This window comes from Onychostoma macrolepis, chromosome 18 (genome assembly GCF_012432095.1).
Source record: "Onychostoma macrolepis isolate SWU-2019 chromosome 18, ASM1243209v1, whole genome shotgun sequence".
Lineage (NCBI taxonomy): Eukaryota > Metazoa > Chordata > Actinopteri > Cypriniformes > Cyprinidae > Onychostoma > Onychostoma macrolepis.
In genome coordinates this window covers 20,311,041-20,336,149 of record NC_081172.1, presented here as the reverse complement: position 1 = coordinate 20,336,149, position 25,109 = coordinate 20,311,041, and the positions used below count along the sequence as shown (strand labels likewise).

Below are 25,109 nucleotides of genomic sequence, written 5' to 3'. Positions count from 1 at the left end.
CATTAAAATGTGAATTTTCAGCAGATATTTCTGCGGATCACGTGATCCTTCAGAATTTATGCTAATATGATTTGTTGCTCAAGAAACTGGTCTGTCATTTTAGATACGTTACTATTTGTAATCAATTATATTACATGTGTAACTGGAGTTCAGCATTTCTCATCTTCTTTCCTACCCTCTTCGTCAACGACTAGATTAGATTTAAACACTAATTACTCTTTAAACACTAATTGGTCAATGAATGAATCACACCGCACTCAAGCTCATTAATGTTCCCAGTAACAGAACAGGCCGAGAGGCCTTTGTGACCCCTTCAGCTTTAAATGGGACAGGAATGAGCCAAGCGTGACTCATGCAGCTGGTCAGCTCAGGCTGTCTGCTCAGACTGTAAGACCAGACTGGCGTCTGTGTGCACCACAGTCGGGCTGAGAATCACACAGTCCGACTGACTCACTTCAGGTCAGCTCTGAAAATGCCCTGATTTTCGGTATTTTTCTCTCACAACTTAAAGGGTTACTCCACTCCAAAATGAAAATTTTGTCATTAATCACTTTACCCCCATGTCGTTCAAAAACAAAAATAACGACTTTATTCAACAATTCGTCACCGTAGCGCCATTTTGGAGAACAGCGTAATATGGTCACGCGGATATGCTGTTTACGTCGTTTATGTTTTGATTTGAACGAAAACAGCGTATCCGAAGATGAACGAAGCTTTTACGGGTTTGGAACGATATGGGGGTAAGTGATTAATGACAAAATTAATCTGTAGGTGGAGTAACCCTTTAATAGAAAATCTAATTTAACAAAAGAGAAGTAGTTTCAGACAGATGACACAGTCGTTACTCTCTCAATACTCTGGTGTGTTTGTTGTGGGATATTTGTGCTGAATTTGACTCAAGTACTTCAGCTCAAATCGTCAAGGATTTGATGCAATCCCCTATCTCTTTCTTTTCCCTCTGCATCTCTCCTTTCATTCTTTCTTTCTGTAAAACTGGTGGCATGCTCTCAATGAAACTGAACAAACACAAAGGAGCTTACAAGAATGAACAGACACTTCTTGTCCTGAATGTAATGAATGCTTCAGCACCAAGGTCAAGTTTCTCCTAGTAACTTTACCTGCTGTTATACAAGAGTCTAGAGGTGTGCGTCTGTGAATGTCCAGAACAATAAAGGAATGGCTTCTGTGTTGTTTGGTTTTAACAGACATCACATACACTTGTGTGAGTCAAAAAAAAAAATTAAAATTAAAAAAACTGCTTCAGTGGCTATAAGTTAGTGTTGTATGTTTTCTTTGTGACAGTAACGAGAGAGCCCGCTGGATCAGCGCTCTGGGACAGAACAACAGTAAGGACAAGAATGACAGAATGAGTAAGTACAACCAGCCTCAGCGAAACAGCACCACCCTCTGGCCATGCAGTGTATTACATCAACACTACTATTGTTATTACTCTACTATACTACTATTATTAAGCTTATAACCCTAAACACACATGAATGTGAATGATACCTCAAGCCATGCTGCATGTTGAGGTGTAGTTTTGCTATAAGCTTATGATTTTTGTGGATAATAAAATGATAATGCTTACACTTGGGAAAGCAGTTTTAGGTTCCAGACCGTCATAGTGTTTAGTGAATTATTCATTTATTTTTTCCTTCATTAGATACCATGCAGGTTGAGGTGACAAGGACGTACACAGCCAGGCAGCCGGATGAGCTCTCTCTACAGGTGGCTGATGTGGTCTTGGTGTCACACTCCCAGACCGTAGACGGTAAGAACATCCTCCTTTTTTCACATTCTTCACTGTAAAGGACTGTTCACACCAACATGAAAATTAAGTTTGATTTTCACATTTGATTTGTCTAAATTGCCAATGCTGTTTTTCCATTATATTTGAAAACCTTGGGAAAAAAGTGAAACAAATACAAAATTCAGACAAAGGAATATCTGGCAAAAATAAATATAAATAAATATATATATGTGTATATATATATATGTATGTATATGTGTGTATATATGTATATGTGTGTATATATATATATATATATGTATATGTGTGTATGTATATGTGTGTATGTATATGTGTGTGTATATATATATATATGTGTATATGTGTATATATATGTATATGTGTGTATATATATATATATATGTATATGTGTATATATATGTGTGTGTATATATATATATATATGTATATGTGTATATATATGTATGTATATGTGTATATGTGTGTGTATATATATATATATATGTGTATATGTGTGTATATATATGTATATGTGTGTATATATATATATATATATATATATATATATATATATATATATATATATATATATATGCCATGGTCTGTCTGAATACTTGATTCTGATTGGCTGACAGGTGTTGATTACATTCGTTGAACCGCACAGGTAGTTCCAGGTCAGTTTAATCACGTTCTATATTAATGCGCTTCCTATAAACATTGGTAACCATAGTAACATACAGTTACAGTTAAATAGTAATACAGACGAAAATAACCGTCATTTTTATCGCATATACATATACAGTGGGTATGTAAAGTATTCAGACCCCCTTAAAAGTTTCACTCTTTGTTATATTGCAGCCATTTGCTAAAATCATTTGTTCATTTTTTTTCCCCTCATTAATGTACACACAGCACCCCATATTGACAGAAAAACACAGAATTGTTGACATTTTTGCAGATTTATTAAAAAAGAAAAATATCACATGGTCCTAAGTATTCAGACCCTTTGCTCAGTATTTAGTAGAAGCTCATTCTTGGCATATTCTATTTTCCAAATTCTCTAAACAAATCTGACCTTTCGCCGCTTGTTAAAGTTATCCAGAGAACAGTTCTGTGTTTGTTTTTTTTGATGCGTTATGATTATTTTACCAGAACGAGTCGTCCTATAACCACAGGGATGTGTTTTAATGTGACGCTCAGCTGAAGGTCTCAGTTTTGATGGTGCTGGTCAGAGGGTCAAGCAGTGGTCTCGCTCTGGCTGTTTCTTGTTGGCTGGCTTTCATGTTGAAAGGCCAGGGCTCATAGGATAAGGCTTCAAAGACCCTGTGAATCTTTTAATGGCCATTAAATATACAAAAGACAGTTGAAAGCAGGCTGTTTTATTTTTGAACATGTCATTCTGCTCTAAAGAGATCTTTGATAAACTCTCCACAATACTTATCAAAGGAAAAGCGGTTTGAAGTGGACAGTGTTTTTTTCAGCACTACTTCAATTTATCACATTGTTAAAATTTCAAGACTCTTGTACGGTGCTTTTAGTCGTTTTTGCTAGTTTTACAGTGCGTTCAGAAAGTATTCAAATCCGCTTCACTTTTTTCAATTTTGTTACGTTTAAATAAAATTTTTTCTCAATCTACACGCCGTACCTCATAATGAAAAAGTGAAAACAGAATTTTAGAAATGTCTGTGATATTTCAGGATTTTTTTCTTTTTAATAAATTTACATTTACATAAGTATTCAGACCCTTTACTCGGTACTTAGTTGAAGCACCTTTGGCAGCAATTACAGCCAGAGTCTTTTTGGGTATGACGCAACAAGCTTTGCACACCTGGATTGGGGGATTTTCTGCCATTCTTTGGCAAATTCTCTCAAGCTCGATCAGGTTGGATGGGGACCATCAGTGGACAGCCATTTTCAGATCTCCCCAGAGATGTTCAATAGGGTTCAAGCCAGGGCTCTGGCTGGGCCACTCTAGGACATTGCCTTTCCAAATCATGTCCAATCAATTTAATTTACCACAGGTGGAATCAAGGTGTAGAAACATCTCGGCAATGATCAAGAGAAATGGCAGGCACCTGAGCTAAATTTCAAGTGTTGCGGCAAAGGGTCTGAATACTTACGTAAATGTGATGTTTTTTCTTTTTAATAAATTTACAGACATTTCTAAAATTCTGTTTTCACTTTGTTATTATGAGGTACGAGGAGTGTAGATTAATGAGAAAAAAATTTATTTAAACAATTGTAGTATCAGGTTGCAAAATAAGGGGGTCTGAATACTTTCTGAATGCACTGTATGTTTATGTAAATGAAGGGGGAATGGGGAGTAAGAAATGGCACAAGCTTATGTTAGTGACCACTAAGTTATGGTTCTGACAGCAGATTGTGTTTCGTTGTAGTTTAAATGTTTTTGCTTTGATCAGTGACTGGTTTGTGTACATAAGGTGAATTGATATATGGTTGTGGTTTCAGGTTGGTATGAAGGCGAGCGTCTGCGGGATGGAGAGTGGGGCTGGTTCCTGGCCGAGTGCGCCGAACTCATCACCTGTCAGGCAACCATCGAGAAAAACATGCAGAGGATGGACCGTCTGCAAGGCCTAGAGACCAATGTCTGAGGCCATTACTGAAGCTCTGCCTCCTTCTGAGGAATGCACAACACATGAAGACTGGATGAATCTAACCACTACAGAACAGGAACAACTTTAGTGATTCATACAAAGGACAAATATACACCATATGTTTTATCCAATAGCTTTTATGTGAGCTCAGGGCTCAATACATTTTGTGGAATTGGAGTCCCTGTTTAAAGTGAAGGAAAGTTTTATGGCAGCACAGAGATGTTCAACTACGTTGTACACTCTTTGAATTTACTCAGGGAAAATGTAAACATGAATTATGCCAAATGTAAATATGTATTAGAGATCTGCAATTTGTAAACTTTTTATAATCAGCATATCAATTTATATTTGAGATTATATATATATGTGTACATTAAAATATATTTCATTGCTTAAACTTTATTATGTCTCTTTAACCTATATGTGTGTATATAGCAAGATTGAGAATGGAAGTGCTCCATAGACAAATTGATTGCATCATGGCAAATTTAATAAATTACTGTAAAGAAAAGCTTACAATAACTCAAGCAAATGCTAAAATTAAAAAAAAAAAAAAAAAGACCAAAAATCTGTTTCTTATTTCTAATGCTGTTTAGGTATTTACTCAAACACCTACAAGTACAGAGAAAGAGTATCACTGCGTTCACACAGCTGTGACAGCAGATCACTTTTCTGTATGTCACAGTTGAATGTCATTCAAATAAATAAGCTCCTATTGGTCACTGGCTGCCTCTCCTGGGGCCTCCAGCAGGGGTTTCCTCAGTTGTGATGAGGTCTATTATAGCGGAGAGAACAGCACAATCTTTAGACCCCCGGTCACTCCAGACCACAGGACTTGGACTCTTTATCTTTTCCTCCAGTAACATATCCAGCTCCTTCCTCAGATCCTAAATTTAAAAAAATAAACTCAAACTATAACTGTAACCCATCACTGAGTGCTCTGCAGCATATGATCGTAAGTTTTAAACGAAACGAATCGTGAGTTAACGCTCACCTTGACGAGGTGAGCAATGCGTGCCGGGGACTGAAACACGATCCACTCGTCCACAGCGATTGTCTCTTGTTCCTGGTCCCTCTGGATGGAAATATCTCCTCCAAAAAACAACAATGAAAATGGAGACACTTCAGTGCAGTCATAGAGGAAGATCTTTAGAAAAAAAGAGAAAAAATAAATAAAATTACAAAAGGCTGATACCCTTGAATGGAAAATATTTTACAAAGTAAAATTACTTGTTTTTGTTTTAAAATATTAATAACAGTATAATTTGTCTGCCAAGTCATTTAATCAACATAACAATAAATCATTTTATTGTCATGACCTTAATAATAAAGAATTATTTTATGAAGAAATATGACTTGATGGTTACACCACTTGACATGTTTACAAGGCATTAAAACAACCATTTCTAGAAAAGCAGTGTATACATTTTCAAAATAGATGAAATCAAGACTAATACATTACAATTCATATCTACATTACTAACTTATCATGGACTTTGTCACTGACCAGCCTTGTTGATCATTACTCAAAGCCGTTTGTGCTTTTGTAAAACTAGCCCTGAATTGACGCATGCAAAGGCACACATGCAAATAGAAAAATAAATACCCCTGCAATCTTGAGATTCCCTAAGGATGTCTCAATCCCTAAATGTACTGTTTCCTAAGGCAGTGAGTGGAGAGAGACAATGTGTGTTTGTGATTGGAAATGTCACCCTGTCCTATGGCAGAGTAATACTTTTACATCCACACACACACACAGAAACAGAATAGTGTTAATGTGTGTGAAAAGAAAGAGGAAGAAGAGCTTTTCTTCGGCACTTCTTGCCTCTTTATTGGCTTAACACTGTACTAAATCCTAATCAGGAGCCGCACAGGTTTACCCAGTGGGGAGGTGTCACAGGTCAGCTCTGTGGACATTGTTAGTTCTGACCAGACACGGTGTCCTTAGAGAGTGAGAGTGAACGAGGTAAAGACTGACGTGAGATGAGGACAAGAACCAAATGCAGACATTCAAATTCAGTTCACCTCAAAACACTTTCGCGAATCAATCTTTCTCAATCTTCACACATACCTTTTAGCTTCCAATCTGATTGTTGCAATCTAGAGTCTCATTCTGCCCCCTTCCTCAATCTCTCCATACGCTGGTTTATTCAAGCTTCATTCACACTATTACTCTCTCTAACACTTCAATCTTACTATCTGCCACTTTGCTTCAGGCACTCTCTTGAAAATCTTTCTCCTCCTTCTACATGTAATTTTCTTCTCTCTCTCCCAGTGTTTCCTGCATCGCTATGCAGGAGCGCCGCAACTGCTGAGAAAGACTACGCAAAGACGAAAAAATTAAGCAATAATGTTGTCACAGAGTTGAGCAAGACTCCCTGGGTTATTTATTACAGGTCAACCTATTAAATAAATTAGCATGAAATATTCATTTTAGTCTAAATTATTATAATTTGAATAGAAAGAAACCACAGACTGACTATAGCGTTAACAGGTTGGTCTCACTCTCTGTTTCTAGCGTTAGTCTCTACAGTATCACATTCTCAGTGCGTGAGAGTCATTGAGCAAGTAGAGAGGTACTCCTCGATTCAGTAAGGAGCTTTGATCTCTTTTGTGAGGGTGTCAGTTAAAAGGCACACAGAAACTGAATAAAAGATGGACTTAAACTATAAGTGGCATTCATTTGCAAACGCACATCCTGTCTCGCAACTGAACAGAGCACTTCAACAAAATGATATACAGTAGCCCTTCCCTTTGAAATGAGTGAATGAACACACTGCATGAGTGTATATGTGTGAGTTTATTGGGGACAATTTTGTTAGGTAAAGCTGACAAAACCTCACTTTGGAGTAAATTAAAAATGTACGTACACTGGTGGTCTTCATCTTCAGGTGATAAATGAGCCATGTGTAGTGGAACTGAGTTTCCTCTGCATTGACAGATTTAGGGTGGATACACACTTTCCCATCAGCCTTAGTGTACACCTTCACTGGCCTGCAAAAACATAATTTCAAGATTGAATTTTCAAAAATGATGCAATTTTACAGATAAAGCCGACCAAATAATGGAAAGTCTATACACAATTTTAAGACATTTCTTCTCAGAGATCGCTTTGACATCATTTAAATATGAATCTATACTGGGGCTATTGTTGTGTCATCAACCCAAGTATCTTATGAAAAAAAAATAAAAATGTAAGTCACTTTTACATCTTGGTTCCATTCCCGTCCATTCCAGTCTAAGTGGGCAGTTTTAGGCTAGAATTACTTTTGCTCAATTGGACAACTGGCATACAGTCTGGTCCAGTTTGCACATTATTCTCAACCTGAACTGCCCACTTAGAAGTGACCTTTTGACCAATATGTAAAGCAACAAACCATATTTCATTTTGGTCCTATATGCCATTTAAGGGCAGGTTTATCTAAAATAACAGAAACAATAATAAACTACTCGGGGGAGGAGGGAAAATGTTTTATTTTTTTTTCCCCTGATCACAGACTTAGACTACCATTCAAGTTTGGGGTCAAGTAAATGCTATACTTCTGTATCTTCTGGTACTTACATAAGCCTAGAGCGGAAAAAACATAAATAAATAAAACTTAAAAAGCACAGCTGTTTTCAACATTGATAATAGAAGAAATGTTTCTTGAGCACCAAATATTAAAGCAAATTAAAATAATTTTTGAAAGATTAAGTGATACTGAAGATTGAAGTAATGGCTGCTAAAAAGAAAGCTTTGCCATTACAGGAATAAATTACATTTTAAAATGTATTAAAATAGAAAACAGTTTATATAAATTGTAATAATTTTTCAAAATACTACCGTTTTTACTGTATTTTTGATCAAATAAATGCAGCCTTGGTGCGTGGTCACATTTTTGAACGGTAAAAATTTATAATATATATTTTTGTTAGACTTTACACTGCACTCTAAAAAAACAAATGGTGCTATATAGCACTAAAAGTGGTTCTTGGCTCGTAGTTATAGGGGAACCACTTTTGGTGCTATATAGCACCATATCTTTAAAGGTGCTATATAGCACCGTTGTCAAATGGTGCTAACCATAAGAGGTTTAGCACCAAGAAATACAATGCAATATGGCACATCACCAACAGTGGTTCTTTGGCTCGTAAAGAACCTTTAAAAGGGGCTTAACAGGTTCTTTGTATGGCAGTGGTGCTATATAGCACCTTAATCACCCCAAAGAACCACTGAAGAACCACACAGGAGCTTAACAGGTTTTGTATATGGTAGCGGTTCTATATAGCCCCTCAGTCATGCCAAAGAACCGGTGAAGAACCAAGATTACAGCACCAAAAGTGGTTCCCCTATGATTACAAGCCAAAGAACCACTTTTAGTGCTATATAGCACCATTTATTTTAAGAGTGATTAGAGAGACAAAAGTCTGCGAGACTACACTCATGCTAAATGAAGTAACTCATGAATATTTCAATCTAGGAGAAACTAGACAAAAGCTTCAGTGTGACAATTCACACACACTGCGGCGCAGCTGCCTATTTGTACACATTCAATGAAGATCTGCTTCTGCAGTCTTCTGCAACTCATATAAAGCTGTGCAGTGCAGTTGAATGGAGAGCATTAACGAACGGAGCCAGGCTGAATGTAAAGGTCTGAATTTCAAACAGAACAGTGTAAGAATAATAGACAGAATGAGGCTGAATGGAATCCATGTGAAAAATGGACAGATTGAGTGGCGTGAACAATGTGCACAGTGCTGGGGCCATGAAAGAGCGCTGATGCACTCTGTGCGTGTAAAAGCTGAAATCAAAATGTCCCTAGAGGACTAGGGTGACCGCTTGGTTATTGCTCTGTTGCAGGACAGTAGATCAAATGGCAATCACATTTTATATTATATTTCTTATTGTGGTATTGTAATTTCAGGGGAAAAAAATACAAACATAATTGAAATGAGGGACACTGTGAGCTTTGTCCCTGCGTCCTGCAAAATGCAAGCAATTTTGGGACTGGTCACCTTACTAGAATACACCACCTCAGCACTGTACCAGTGATAATGTAAAATAACTAACAACTGAGCCAGACAAAAACTAGTCTCAATATCAGTGTTAAAAACAAGAAAATTAAACATAAATCAAGGTTTCTTTACTGAATATGGTTGAAAATAATACATACAGGTCTTTCATGCCGCTTCTATCATCTGAGATTGCTCTTTAGCTTTTCTACCCTTTATCTTTCCCAACAGAACAAAAGTCTGTGAAGATGTCTTAATTGGGATAATGTAATCAGTGACAGTCAGTAAATATTCAGTTGGGGCTCAGGCGTTTCAATTAGCTACAGAATGGAGGCCACATAATCCAAAACAACCAGAAACACAAGCAATAAGAGAAATACCTGCCACTTACATTGGTCTCTTCTTACTATGGTTGGGGCGAATCTTGGCCACTTTAGGGTACAAACCCGCAACGATCACAGCCTTAATCAGCTTCTCATTCTCTGAGTAACATAAATAAGGGAGAATATTACTTATGTTACAGGGGTCAAGAACTGAATTAAAAAAAATAAAATAAAAATGACAATGTTTCCTAGGGTGCACTTACAAAGGAATTTTTACATCAAAAATGGTCATAATATAGAAAAAGTCTAATTTTTACCCTTACGGTAGTCCTCTGATTTAAACACTCCATTTAAAAGGGGTATGTCTTCCTTTAGACAGTGAACTCATATTACTTGCAAGACTGCAAGTAATATGGCGGACTAGTCCTTCTTTCTAAATAAACGAGCCAATCGCTAATTAGTAAAGTCATTGCATCACTGCAGCTGCTTGGTGCAGTGGTTCATAAGCTTGGTGAACAGCTTTAGAGAATTTGATGTTTCCCATTTCAAAGATACATGAGCTGTACTCGCATGACTGAAATAGCTGCCCAAAAGGCATTTTAAAGATGGAAATGACTTGCATTAAAGGGACTTTGCTATGTTTAACTATTACACCTACAGAGATGAACTAATCATGAAAAGTACTGATTACAGCATTATATTTAGATCTACTACTACTGCATAAAAGGTTAAAGTGCTGAGCATTGTAGTCAATCACAGTCGCAGTCTGTTGGCCAGATGATTGCAGTGATACTGCAACTAGATTTCGGCACTCTCACGAATGCTTTAATCATTCAATGATTGACAGGTCCAGCGTTTATAAAGTTGTATAATATTGCATTCTGCATTTTATAGTACAATGACCTCTTAAATGCATTAGCTATCATGAACTAACAATAAACCATGCTTTAACAGCTTTTATTACTCTAGATAAATGTTAATTTTTATAACAAGTTGTATAAATTTACATTAGTTATGAAAAAACTAACAATAAATAGTAAATTATAAATTAAAGTATATAGTATAGTAAATTAAAATTAAATGATCATTAAGTGTTGTACAATGTTAGCTGAAAATGCCAAATGCATTAAGTAATGTTGTCAAATATTTGTAAAGCATGTATTTTTGGGAGCAGTTGTGTGTCAACCTTATGTTTAGAAAATAATTTTTGGTTTAGAAAAATAGCTCATCTCTTTTCAAAGCTAGGCTGACCAAGTCATCACACTCAGACTGCTCAAATCTTTAAAGGTCCCAGCGGTAATAGCAGTCAAAATGACAGACAGCCATGTGAGCAAGTGGACAGCTGGGACAACAGGCAAATATTTAATTAGATGGACAAGTAGTCAGAGTTACCTGAGTTGATATTAGAGCTGGGATCTTTAGGATCCTTACTATTCACAAAGCCAGCTGCCAAAAGATGCTCCGTAAACTGACCCTTCATATTATGAAGCATCTGGTAGGAACAAGCAAAATGGGTTTTTGTTTATTAAGTGCATATCAAAGAGTCTTCTATGTTTAACTGTTTGATTTGTGGAGAGTGAAGACTGACCTGTAGCGTGTTGGCAGAAAGGAAGTTTTCCCAGCAGTATTCCCTCTCAAACCTGCTGCCCTGTTTCTTAGAATCCTCCCAGCCCTTATATGCATTACACACAAAAAACAATAAGCAGATTGTCACAAATACACACACAGTCTTCTAATCTAAGAGTGACTTCTTAATGAAGATGAACTCTTTAAGTCTTACCCAAAACGCATTGACAATAGCGAGATGATCACTTCTAGAGTTTTGGGAGAGCGTTTTCCTCCTCTGGTCCGCAATCTTCTCCTTTCCCTGAGATAAATGAATCCATCAGTCAAAAACAAGCCTTTATTAGAGAACACCCTCTGGGATTACCCTAAATGCTCTGGGGGATTGATGATTGGTGGGTGTCAAGTCAAGTCACCTTTATTTATATAGCGCCGTATACAATACAGATTGTGTCAAAGCAGCTTTACAGTGTTAAACAGGAAAAAGGTGTGTTGATATTACAAGAGGACAACAGTAAACAGTTTTTTCAGTTAAAGTCAGTTATCATTGATTCAGTGATGTCATTGCACAGACACTATTTGAAAGAGCTGGACAATCAAGTTGACAATATTGCCAGAAATTGTGTAGGGCTGGTGATCATGTAAAAGGGTGTGTTTGTACCAGCGGTATGAAGAAGGGATCTTTAAAGCTGAGGCTGGCCGCAATAGTAAGCACAGGGTCCAAACAGCCCAGAAGAGCCCCGAACAGAATCATTTTTCCTATGTGAGGCTCTACAGGCATTCGGGCGAGATGAAATCCTAATGGAGTTAACTCTTCATTCCGGTCTAGAGCATTCTACAAGATACAAAAAGACATTTAAAAATATTGTGCTGCTGCTTAGTACTTTGATTTTAGTCATTACACAGCTTTCTGGAATACTCGATTCTGATCAATCACAGCATGCTACTGTCATATAATTTAGCATAATAACGGTGTAATGGATCATTGTCTCAGGCCATTGATTTCCTATGTCCCTGTGTTTCACACTTCTTATAGCACTCTTTGCTCTTTCCTCTTACAAAAAGTACTCAAATCAATATTTCATGTACATTTAATTAGTGAATTGGTAATAAGTGGTTTCCAGGAACCTTCATGTCAGGGTTTATTTCGTGATAATGACTTTAGATTGTGCCTTACCTAGTTTGCAACGCTCAAAGTAATCTTTCATGTTCGTTTAATTTATTCGTTAAGTAGTCATGTAGCTGCTTCACGCTGGGTTCCTGACTACCCAATTTATTTTACGTTAATGGCTGACTGTAAATTATCCCTTACTTATGAATCCAACCCTCTTTTTCAATTCTATCAATTATTCTTCCCTTTCATCACTTTAGCCTCTCACCAGGTCCACCAGGTGTGTGATGGCCAGCTCTATCGCTTTGTCTGACGGGGGGTCCATGGTTTTTCGCAGGAAAGACGCAATGGGTCCCAATTTCAGTATCTGACAGAAAAAATATATAGAAAAGGAGAGAGAAATAGACCACACTGTTATAAAGAACTTCTCACAATCTAAGCAGACAAATGATTATATGAACCCCAAGGCTTTGTGTGCATAAATGAGAGTGAATATTTATTACATTATTGCCCGCTGTACTGCTGAGCATCAGAGAGAACTGGGACTGGGCAGCCATGTGGAGGTGAAAATAAGCAGTAATTGACACAGCTAAAAGGCCTCATTACACGATTACACTGCCTCTCAAATACAATGACAGTGATTAATGTCCCTTTTAATCCATTAGTTTGTTTGTGGGCTCGCTTTTTACAGTCACCGGAGACTATTTGTGAAACCTATGCCTCCAGGCCCCATTAGAGCCACACAGATTCAGGGGAAAGAGGTTGAGAGTTTGTGTGTGTAATGAAGAGAATGTGTGTGTGTTGGAGAGCATGAATGAGTCACCGGTGGAAATGTTCAGTCCAATTTCCTAAAACCAAAGCAGTGAGAAGCTCTCTCTCTGAGAACTGCCAACAAGCATGATTCTTCTGCATTTTAACAGTATACACACCTACTGCTGACAGCAAACCTGTGTAGTGTGACTCAAACATAGCTAGATCGATTGATACTTTTGTTGATCTCTGAGGGGTAATTCAACCATGCATTTTAGTGAATGAAGTAAGCAGAGAAATGCTCAGACTGAGTGTCCGATTGAATACCTTTATTTGCAAGCAAAGCTCTTCCAGTGGAGTGCGTTGGATCTCAGGTAACTGGTAGTTATCCAGGAGGCTAGCCCTCAGTCCATTATACAGGTGATAGCATTTCCCAGGAGACACTCTGCCCAGACACACACACACACACACAAAACAAGTGAGACAGAGGAAACAACGTCATGCCACTTACATTAAGGAAAGTCTGTTTGATGAATGCAAATTGCTACCGGCTAAATTTAATTGAGAATTCAGGCCTATATTTAGCAGACAATATCATTGAAGCGACTCACCTATATTCTACATTAAAAATCAAATCATACTTCATTAGTTTAAAATAAAATCCTTAGTATTTCATTATGTTCAATTAACAGTTTAATGAATTCTCCAATCTCAGGCAAGGAAAGAGAAAAATAAAAGGTAACAGAGATAGATATGCAGGAAGGAATTAAGGTAGATATCAAGAAACATAGAAGATATGAAAGAAGAAAGGAAACTACATATTAAGCAGAAAGTTATAAAGGAAAAATGGAACTAGATATATAATATAATGAAGGCAGGAAGATAGTATATATAAAGACAGGAAATGAGTTAGATAAGGAAGACAAATACGAAGGTAGATACAAAGGAAGGAAGCAAAGAAGGAATTTAAAGCTAATTCCAAATGGCTTTTTGAGCCCTTTAAGGACACTTCGGGAAGGGGACGCCATTTGTAGGGACATTCCAAACGAAAGTGAATCACTGAATCCCTTCACGAAATGCCCTTCCAGAAGTCCGTTAGTGAAGGGAACATGCGATGGTCACTTCAAGGAAGCAATTTCCGTTTGTGATCATGTAATCTTCAGTTTCGAGAGTTTCAGAACTCAAAACTTTGTTAGTCTAAAAACAGCTTATATTGAAGCCAGTCTGCTTAAATGTCAGTTTGTGGAATGTACCACTCTATGATGTAACAGTGTGACTAAACACCACCTCTGCAGAAGATGATCAACACCTGCTTCTACGTTGCTGCCTGTTTAGCCCCGCCCACTGATTCACGCATGTAGTGTTTCCGGGAGAGGCGAATGTGCAGGTCTATGCAGAAACCAAACAATAAAGATGACTCTGAAGACAACAAGACGCTGTTCAGTGCCAAGTTGTGTAAAAACCGTGTTTGCATTTCCTTCCTTCTGATCACAACGTTAGAAAAGAGTGAATGAACTTTATTTGTGGTTGAACAGTTCCAGACTGCGTCAGTAAGAACTCGGTCTTTTGTTCACTTCACTTTACTGCAGATTCATGAAAAAAAAAAAAAAAGGCACACTTCGACATGGGATTTTCAGAAAGGTTGAAACTAAAAGACAATGCTGTGCCGAATATATTGGGTCCGACAGTAATGTCACAACACACAAGTGTGAATAACTGTTTTTATTACGTCATCACTATTTCTTTGCCTGTTAAACAGATATTTGATATGATGTTGATCAGATGTTTGAGATGAGTATTTATGCGGTTTTAACCTAAATCACAACAACGTCCATCTGTGAAGGACGTAGGCTGTCAGAAGTACACACAAGCATTAGCCAATCATAGCAGTGGGTGTTTACTTCAGAGTTTACAATCCGTCACACCTATTCAAACAGCGTTTAGATGAGGGGGGAGGGGTCAAAAACAGGACAGAAAATAGCCTATTACTTCAAAATTATGATTTTTTTTGGTGTAAAAGTCTTAACATAAGACCTCCTCAGAGACAAGTACAAAATAAAAAAAAAAATTTAAAAAAAAGGCCCCTTCAATAAGATACAATTAGACAATATTTGAATAAAATATGAAATATTTATTTGCAACTGATTGAACTGCATGCTGAGTGCTGAATGCTGCATGCATGCGCAGCGTTGTCAAGGTAACATTTGGTCAGTCACTCCCTTCCACGAAGAAGTTCCAAACATTTATACGAGAGAGTAATGTCCTACACCCTTCAAAGAACACACTTCAAGGGCTCTGCCCTTCGAAGGGAGTAGGGCATAGGGATGCTCACTTCTGTTTGGAATTAGCCCTTAGATATGAAGGAAAAAGAAATGTAGACAGGAAGGATGATATAGGCAGGAAAGAAGCAAGGTAGACAGGGAGAAACAATGATTTTTCCGTATCTTGGCCATCCTAAGCTGCAATTGTGGATCACACTTTATGCCAAAAGTCAAAGGTTTGTCTACGCAAGACTAGTCAAAGCTTGCTGATGTGAAAGTCAATTTGCTTTCCCATGAATAATGCAGAGCTATGGAGTTACTGTGGCAACGGAGCAGTGTGCGTGTCAGTGTGTGGATATGCACAGGTACAATGAGAGGGGGCATACATTTGGGCGTTCATGAATGAGTATGAAATTGGAATGGTGTGTCAGAGTCGTGCTGAGCAGCAGGGTAGATTCATGTAGAAGCTAGTGCCTGACTTATTATCCTCCCTCTTTCATACAAACACACACACTCACTCACTGTCTAAAAAGCATGAGTCACTCTGCCAATTTAACCCCCAACACGTAGACACCAGACAAAAAAGCACTCTGCCTCACTCACAAACATACCTGAAATCAGTTTAGTTTGCCATTTCAATACACAATATAATTATTTTTTTTTTTTACATATACACAAATGCATCATCCATTTACAGTAGATAGAACAAAGTGAGAGAGCCAAACAGGATCTGAGACGAGATGTGAGATATTGTATGTGGCCTTCAACTTCAAGAAAAGAAAGTTTTTTATTTTTATTTTTTTTTAAACTTTCCTATCAAATGACTGAGATAACAATGAAGCTATTCAAGGCCACATCTTTCCTCTCTGTGTGGATTTACAAAAAAAAAAAATAAATAAAAAATAGAGTGAAACCTTGAGAAAAGCAGTCTCGGCTCAGAGATAGACAGACCTTTCATGAACACACATACTAGACATGAATACAAAAGTGTTTTTAGATTCAGACAAACATATATTTGATGTTTGTTCACCATGTTTGTTTGTACTCCAGATGAAAATACTATCATTATTTACTCATGTTGCCTAATGTTGTTCAAAACAACATATGATCTGCATGATTTTTTCCTAAGTAGAAAAAAAAGGAAAATCTTAGTGCAGGTCTTTTTAATACAACAACAGTTTAGTGCTAATATATACCAAAAATGACATGGCTTTCCTTATTCTGCAGAACACAAAATGACAAGAGGTTCAGAGGTCAGTAGTTATAAATTTGTCATAATTTCTTCAAGTTAAATCAAACTTTTATTTTGATGCTCTGTCGTGAATATCTTTCTGTTTCAGTTTGTATTTGACGGTAGTTTTTCCTCACATGAAATTGTGAAAAACTTGTGAACTGAACTCTCAGAACAGCTCTGGAGAAGAGGTTTGTGTGTTCATGTTCTCATTTATTGAGAAGCCAGATGCTGAAAACAGTGAGCGTGAGTGAGTAGTAACTGAAACTACACCACTCTTTCACACAGAGATACGGAGAGCATGCAACATGCACTAACTGGCTGTTTTCACATTTATTTCATATTGAGTAAAAATGTCCAGAGCTTATCATTGTTATTGACAAACTTTATTGCAATCTCAATATGATATTGTTTAATATCGTCCAGCCCTATACAGTATATATAGTTGTTGTCAAATAAAATTATTTATATTGTGATATTAGGTCATCGTCAAATGACCTACTCCTAAAATGTTTTTAGTGGTTTTGGTCACAAAGAAGTGTCAAGTCTCAAAAAATTTTATATAGCATAGACCTGCTATTTTTCACAAAAAAAAAAAAGTAATACAGGACTGAAATGACATGAATCCTATCATTATGTTGTTTTGTTTTATTATTTTAAGTTTATATTATTTATTATTATTATTATTAATTTAAATAAATATTATTTATTTATTAATGAATGAATAAATAAATATTCATTTATTTATAACTAAATAAAATAAATAAATATTATTTATAAATAATATAAATAAATGGGGGACGAAATTATTTGTTTTATCCCACAGCATTCCTGTGATACCAGCATACACTGCATATTCTCAGAGGTTTGATATTCTTCCAAAGGGTGTAATTCCTCTGACTGAAATTGGTTTTGATACTTGTGAATGGATTGAGGAAGAGCTGCTGATATATGGAAGGAATAACACATAAAAGAGGATGAGTGAGAGGAGGGAGAGAGGGAGAAATATCTGTACCTGCCAGCACGGCCTTTCCTCTGTTTGGCGTTGGCTAAGCTCACCCACTCTGCTGTCATGGTCCTGATATTGTTCTGGGTGTCAAAATGAGTTTCTTTAATCTTCCCTCCATCTATCACGTACACTACATCATCTATTGTGATACTGAAAGAGACAGGGATTAAAAGTATGACAAATATTACAACAAATTAATGATATAACAGAAATAGATGACCAAAAATATCCTCTAAAGATGACATGAAATAAAAACTGGTCTTGTCCCTAGTCTTGTTTCATCAGTTCAAATTATTTTATCAAAATGATAACTGAACGTTGCTTTGCGCTACACTATGGTGAACATTTCAATGTGACTGTGCACTAAATTCATTTTTTTCTTGTTTTATTTTTTGACTTTAGCAGCCCGGGATGTCACCCATCCAGTTAGACCTCCATCTTCTTAGCATACCTCAATCTATTCATTATCAACAATATAACAAGAAAAAAAGACAACTGTAAAATAATGACTGTTCTCTAATTATTAACAAACCAAAAAAAAAAAAAAAACACACAAAAGATTAACCGCGATTAAATCGCATCCAAAATAAAAGTTGTCTACATAATATGTGTGTGTGTACTGTTTATATTTATTATTTATAAATAAATATACACATGCATGTATATATTTCAGAAAAAAATGTTTGTATATTAAATTTATATATAATATAAATTATATGAATATAAACATATAAATGTAAATATTTTCAAAATATATACTGTATGTGTGTGTATTTATATATACATAATAAATATACACAGTAATACACACATATATTATGTAAACAAAAACCTATTTTGTATGCGATTAATCGTTTGACAGCACTAAATTATTATTATTAAAAAATATTAAATGCCATATGTCTTACTAAGTGTAATTCACCTTTTACCACTCAATGTTGGAAAATCTAATAAATAATAATAATAATAATATAATAATAATAATACAAAGTATACAGCACATCTTGACATGGCTCAGTGTTTTACTGAAGAGCAAGTAAATAATCAAATATTCGTTTGAAGGATCTGATGAAGTAGCTGTCAGCCAACAAAACATTAATTTCGAAGATGTTGAAAACAACAATTGTTTTGAAAGTAACATATCACATAGTTCAGATCCCAAATATAAGTCAGATGCTGAATGCACTGAGGCAGCTGCTCAAAACGAATCCTTCCAAATTATAACAGATAATGAAATATATATATGTATAACTATAATGAATCTCTAATAGCTGATGAAAATCCAACACTATTATAGACTCAGAGATGTTTATTACCAGAGACCAAACATTTCAATGGCAGAACAGCATGATGATACTGAGCGCAATTAAAAAGAGATTCACTCATGAATTTATTTATGAAACCCCATCAAATTCTGGCTGCTTTCAACTCTTTGTTGAGTTTGTTTGTACAGACGATGCTTGAAGTCTGTTTTAAAGCTGTGTGCTAGTCAGTTCAGTTTTAATTAGCTGGCTCTATTGCCACTTGGCCATCGCATGGTCTCAACTTTTGCATACTGATGGCGCTAGCTAGAAAAACAGTGAGAACCGTGTTAATTATTCAATATCACACAAAACTGACAAATGGTTATTTGAATTTTGACAGAGATTCATCATACAGTACAAGAGACAGAAAAGCACAAAACACAGAGAGAAAAACAATTGTACAAACATGAGCGCACACACACTCAAGCCCACCTGGTTTCTGCGATGTTGGTAGCGATCACGATCTTGCGCACTCCCAAGGGCGGCTTTTTGAACACCTGAGGGGAGAGAGAAGCTAGGTGTCATTCATGACCATAATAGCACTATTGAAAGTTTGAAGCGCTGGACTTCACATGGAGCTTAGCCAATTCAATTCAGCAGTCAGATGGGAGGGAAAGATCGCATTTGTGAGCTGTTGCAGGAGGCAGAGAGCTTGCCACAGCTGTCTACACTTACCTGAGTCTGAGACACTGTGGGCATCAAAGAGTGGAGTGGGATGATGATAAACCGATCTGAAAGAGAGTCGAGATTTGAGCAAGTCAGAACTCAAGGTGATGTGGCCACTAGCATACATGTGTTTGTTGTTAAATCGGTGTAAAGACAAATGTAGCTGCGATATATGTAGATTCATTTTTATGTTCCTGTAACAACCAATCATAGCCTGGCTTAAAGTGCTCTCACTATCTCTTTAATGTACACAAGCAGAGAAAGAAAGCGAGAGGGTTAATTATCACATAGAATTGATGTGCTATATGTAAATAGTTTTTTTGTTGTTGTTTTTTTTTAACTGTCTAAACGACCGAGTTTGTTTGGAATTATCATCATCAATAGTTTAGCCTTTTCAGTAATGCTCATCACCAATCACCATCCATCCACGTTTCGATTTTGACAACAGTTTTCTAGCATATTTTCTTCGACTGCTCGGGCAATGTCTGGTATGACTAATTTCAGACTCAGCCAAGAAATGTAGACACACAAAAATATCTACTCATATTTATTTACAGGTAAAACTTCATAGTACAAACAGGGACTAAGTGACTAAAAGACTGAAACATCTACCTGATTTAAACATCTGGTCAGCCATGAGAATATCATTCAGGGTGCTGATGTTGTCCCATCCAGGAAGAAACACTAGAATCGCTCCATCCTGAAAGAAAAAGCAGTGTCAATGTTTCTATAAATGTACATACACATTCTTTTTTTCAGAAGTTCAAAAATTTGGGGTCAGTAAGATTTTTTGAAAAAATAATAATTTTATCCAACAACTAACTATGCATTAAATTGATTAAAAGTTACACTAATAACCTTAATAATGTGACAGATTTTTATTTTTAATAAATGCTGTTCTAATAAACTTTCTATTAAATCAAAGAAAAAAAAAAGAAATCCACTAAAATATGTTTTTGAACAATGAAGGATCTCTGGCGAATGCTAACCAGCCATTTAAAGGTGCACTAAATGTTTTCTTCTGAACAATGTTGATATTTGAAAGCACCAAAACAAACACGTCCATACCCCAACAGTACCTCGCCCTTATTTTGAAATCTCCAACTCAAATTGAGCGCTGAAGTGTGTTTCGGGACTCAGTCTGACACTGTGGTCAAAAGCGTTTTTCAAATATTGCTAAGTGCACCTTTAAATGTAAAGCAGTAAGCTCATTGGCTGCGTATGAACCAACCAGCTTGTGCCAAGCAGTTTAACGCTGTAAATATTATCAATTTGCGTTAACGACTCGCCAGCCTGCAAACCATCTAGAGTTTCATGACAGAACTTGGCATTTATTTTAAACTATAATGATATTTCAAGATATTACTGTTTTTACTGCATTTTGTATCAAATAAATCTAGCCTTTGTTGGCATAAGAGACTTTCAAAAGCATTAAAAACAAAAACTCACCAACCACTATAAACCATTAAGAACACATTAGCAACCGCATAACAACACCTTGGCAGGCATCCGCAATAGCCTAGCATCTCATGAGCTCCGCAGCTCCATGTGTCATGTGATTTTTAACCACTTAATCGCTCCACACAAACATACTTGCATACAAACACACAATTAATGAAGTGTTTTCATTTTGTGTCATTAGGCAAGTTCAGAGAAAATTTCCGACAGTTCTTAAATCACCACAAGCACAAATTACATTCCCACACTGTGATCTGAGAGGTAATTTCTGTCCTAAAAACGGGGCCACCCACCAATGTCAGATAAAGTGAATCAAATCTTTTACGTTAGCAAAAGCAATCTGAGAGGTTTACCCTCATAAAAATGCAGTGTTGACGGAGGGGAGGGGGGAGATAAAACATGAAGTGTTCCCAGGCGGCCCTGGTTCTATATTTAACACCCCAGCAACGTCACATCAAGGGTACATGACAAATTAAACAGAATCTACTTACTCTTGCAATGTGTGCATGCACATGAGCATGTCGCTGGTTGTCCATGCCAAAAGGAAACTGTGTGTGTATGTATGTGAACGCATTCTGTGACCCAGATTCCTCTGTGTAGAGCAAAACAAACCTGACATTAAAAAGCCAAGTATTCCCAAATGTTACGATTAATTAAGAATAATTAATCTCCCTGTTCTGCTGTGACATCCAGGACTGTGACACTGATGATGAAAGTACCCCTTTCTACAAAAATGAACCTGCTCTTCATCCTCATCCCCCAAACAAAAAGAGCAGACATACACAAAAAGACTTTGAGGCTGATGCGATGGGACTATTTTATACTTCACGATACAAAGAGAGTTACTTACCCACCATTTTAGGGGTTACCAGACCTTATTTCGTCTTAGACACATAAATTCCTGCCTTCTAAAGTTTAGTAAAGAGCCAGTCTGAAGATAGTGAAGTCAACAAGCATGCTTAAATCTCCAGACAACATTAATTAAAACTGCTTTTGATCTGTGATTTCATGGTTTGGCTTCTTAATTAGCCAATCGCAATAATTTCCTCCTGAAAGACAACCCACACTGCTGTATCTGACAGAGGCCAATAAACACAAGTTAAACTCTTCTCTCTTGCTACACTGTTCTTGTAAGGGTCAGAGGACTTTAAGCTTCTCATACAGCAATTATGTTCTCAAGTTTTTGACTGCATAACTCTAGGAAAAATTGTCTGCCATCAAGACAAACCAGTTCAGGGTCTGTGCGTTCTCTTCAGCTCTATACTTGTTTGGACATTTTGCAACTTTTTATTGACAACACAGTATGGAGAAGACAGGAAATGATGAGAAGTAGAGAGAATGAGAAACGATCCAAGCTTAGTTCATCAACAATGGCACCAATGTGTCATAGAACGTTAACTATGTATAATATGTTTATGTACCACTAGGCCACATCGCCAACTGATTACAATCTGGAAAATGACCTACAATAATATAATTATCTGACTTCAGGAATGATATACATGTTTTACATTATATCAGTATTTGACTAAGGACACTTGGGCTCAACTAGAAATTTATACTTGGTCTTATCGTATTCATTTGTTCCAAAGTCCCTTTAAGGCAAGTCATTTAACTCGGTGGCCATCTTTAAAGCACCTCTCAGGCATGAAAGTGCAGTTCCCATCTCTTTGAAATGGGGAAACATCAAATTGTCCAAAACTGTTTGCCAAGCTTACAATTAAATTTCATATTTGAAATCACCAATAAAAAGACAACAACTGTCTCATAAATGTTGTTTCTTTTGCTCAAATAGTGTTTATTTTTATTAAAATAGCTTATTTTTCATGCTAGACCAGCCAACGCTGACTGTTTCTATAGCAACCAGAATTTCTAACGGCAGCTGCAGTGACACGATGACTTTACCCATAAGTGACTGGCTCTTTTATTCAGAAGGCAGGGCTTTATTTGTGCAGCAAGAAAGATCCCGCAGAACCTATTGAAGCGCCCATTTTATTTTGGTGTCATATTCATAATTTGTTAAATTAACCATAAAAATGGAAATTTGGAAACTTTTCAAATGGATAAATTAATAAAATGAAGTAAAAAATATAATAAATCATATTTAAATTTAAAAAAAAAAAATTATACACTATTCAGACAAAATTAAAACCACTGACTGCTTAAGTAAACACTGATTTTATTGTTACATTGGCACCTGTCAAGGGGTGGGATATATTAGGCAGCAAGTAAACAGTCAGTTCTTGAATTTCTTGTGTTGGATGCAGGAAAAATGGGCAAGCAAAAAGATCCGAGTGATTTTGACAAGGGCCAAATAGGACAACTTGTGAACCAGCATCAGGGTCATGGGCACCCGAGGCTCATTGATGGACATGAGGAGCGAAGGTTAGCCCGTCTGGTCCGATCACACAGATGAGCTACTATAGCTCAAACTGCTGAAAAACCATGATAAAAAGGTGTCTGAACACACAGTGCATCACAGTTTTCCATGTACAAAGTTTTGTAGTCTCAGACCAGTCAGATAACCCCTGTCCATTATTGAAAACACATTTAATGGCAACATGGTCCATCAAGCAATGGATGAAGGTTGCTTTGTTTGATGAATCATGTTTTGTTTAGATCAGGTAGATGGCCAGGTTCTTATGCATCATTAACCTGGGGAAGAGATAACAGGATACACTATGGGAAGAAGGCTGGCTGGTGGAGACAGTGTTATGCTATTGGCAATGCTGAGCTGGGAAACCTTGGGTCCTGGCATTCATGTGGATGTTACTTTGACATGCAACTAAAGATTGTTGCAGAACACATACATGGCATGTGATGTTCTCTAATGGCACACGCCATCTGACACACAGCAAACATAGTTTAGGAATGGATTGAGGAAAATTACAAAGAGTTCAAAGTGTTATCTTGGCCTCTAAACTAATTGAGCATCTATATAATGTGCTTTTTCCAGCACATTCCATACAATCTGACAATCCTGAGCCATGGAGGCCTCACCTCGAAACTTGCAGGACTTAAAGGATCTGCTGCTAATGTCTTAGTGCCAGATACCACAGGATACATTCAGAAGTCTTGTGAAGTCCATGCCTCAAAACATTAGAGTTGTGTTGGCAGTACGAAAGGGGATCTACATGATATTAGGCAGGTGGCTTTAATGTTGTGGCTGATCTATGTAAATTGACATTTAAAACCAAATATATGATTCCTGTTTAAAATGTAGTTATTAAACTTCTAAAAAAATAAAAATAATAAAAATATATTTGTTCTAACTACATTTTAAAACATGAATTACATGAACATGTTCTACATATGCCTATAAATTTCCCATTAAAAAGTGATTTATTTCCATTTGCATGCCTGAATTATTCAATTTATTAAATTTATTTTAAAGTGTCATTCCTAGTCCTCCATATTTTCTAAAGTAAGTTTTACATTTATAAATGCAAGTCTCAAAAGTACACCTTATGTATTTTTTTCCCAAGGAAGAATGATTGTGAGTCTCAAAAACAAACAAAAAAGAAATGAAATGAAATGAAATGATGAAAAGGTGAGAATACTTCCCTTGTATAATTTCTGATTTATACCACCACTGTCTGTTTAAAATGCATAATAATAAATGGGCTCATGAAATCCACAGCAATGTCTCAATTTATACTCTGTACCATCTATTTGTTCCCTAAAAAGTGCCTTTTTTAATAAAGATTCAAGTGTATGTTTAAAACACACTCCATAACTCTTGCTTGTAATACAATAAAAAAAATAAGCCGATTAAAGTCTCTTCCACATGTACATTTTTCTAACACATTCGCCCTCAAAGACATGCTGACAAGCCCCAATGGGTCTGCACAGATTTACATCACCAAAGTGTGACTTGGAGGATAACCACAAGGGCTGACAATGTCATTTGAGACAGTGCCTTAAAGGCACAGCAGCCCATTTAAGTCTAAGGGTCAGAGATAGGAATGGTTTTAATCTAAATCATGACTGACATTATAAGTACACCACGGGGGGTGGGTACTTATAATATCTATCATATTTGAGAATTCAGACTAATTTTATCCATGTTGGGTATG

At 36.5% G+C, this 25,109-nt stretch overlaps 2 protein-coding genes across 7 annotated transcripts in view; one reads left to right on the top strand and one right to left on the bottom strand.

The window, feature by feature from the left end:
* The window catches only part of LOC131524876 (rho guanine nucleotide exchange factor 26-like), a 55,690-nt gene extending 51,313 nt beyond the window's left edge, over nt 1-4,377 (top strand). For all 6 annotated transcript variants that reach the window (XM_058752255.1, XM_058752254.1, XM_058752253.1 and 3 more), the window contains 3 exons: nt 1,303-1,370; nt 1,664-1,771; nt 4,220-4,377. In XM_058752255.1, coding sequence (XP_058608238.1) covers nt 1,303-1,370; nt 1,664-1,771; nt 4,220-4,362 — 319 coding nt within the window. In that variant the 3' untranslated portion in view covers nt 4,363-4,377. The remainder of the gene's footprint in view (nt 1-1,302; nt 1,371-1,663; nt 1,772-4,219) is intronic.
* Nucleotides 4,378-5,075: 698 nt separating this feature from the next.
* The window catches only part of dhx36 (DEAH (Asp-Glu-Ala-His) box polypeptide 36), a 33,660-nt gene continuing 13,626 nt past the window's right edge, over nt 5,076-25,109 (bottom strand). Inside the window, exons 12-25 of the mRNA XM_058752249.1 lie at nt 20,188-20,275; nt 19,585-19,640; nt 19,342-19,406; nt 17,612-17,755; nt 13,432-13,549; nt 12,623-12,721; nt 11,905-12,078; nt 11,461-11,547; nt 11,269-11,352; nt 11,073-11,172; nt 9,749-9,839; nt 7,236-7,359; nt 5,360-5,512; nt 5,076-5,252 (exon numbers count right to left, since the gene is read on the bottom strand). Of these exons, the coding sequence (XP_058608232.1) occupies nt 5,085-5,252; nt 5,360-5,512; nt 7,236-7,359; nt 9,749-9,839; nt 11,073-11,172; nt 11,269-11,352; nt 11,461-11,547; nt 11,905-12,078; nt 12,623-12,721; nt 13,432-13,549; nt 17,612-17,755; nt 19,342-19,406; nt 19,585-19,640; nt 20,188-20,275 (1,551 nt within the window). The 3' untranslated portion in view covers nt 5,076-5,084. The remainder of the gene's footprint in view (nt 5,253-5,359; nt 5,513-7,235; nt 7,360-9,748; nt 9,840-11,072; nt 11,173-11,268; nt 11,353-11,460; nt 11,548-11,904; nt 12,079-12,622; nt 12,722-13,431; nt 13,550-17,611; nt 17,756-19,341; nt 19,407-19,584; nt 19,641-20,187; nt 20,276-25,109) is intronic.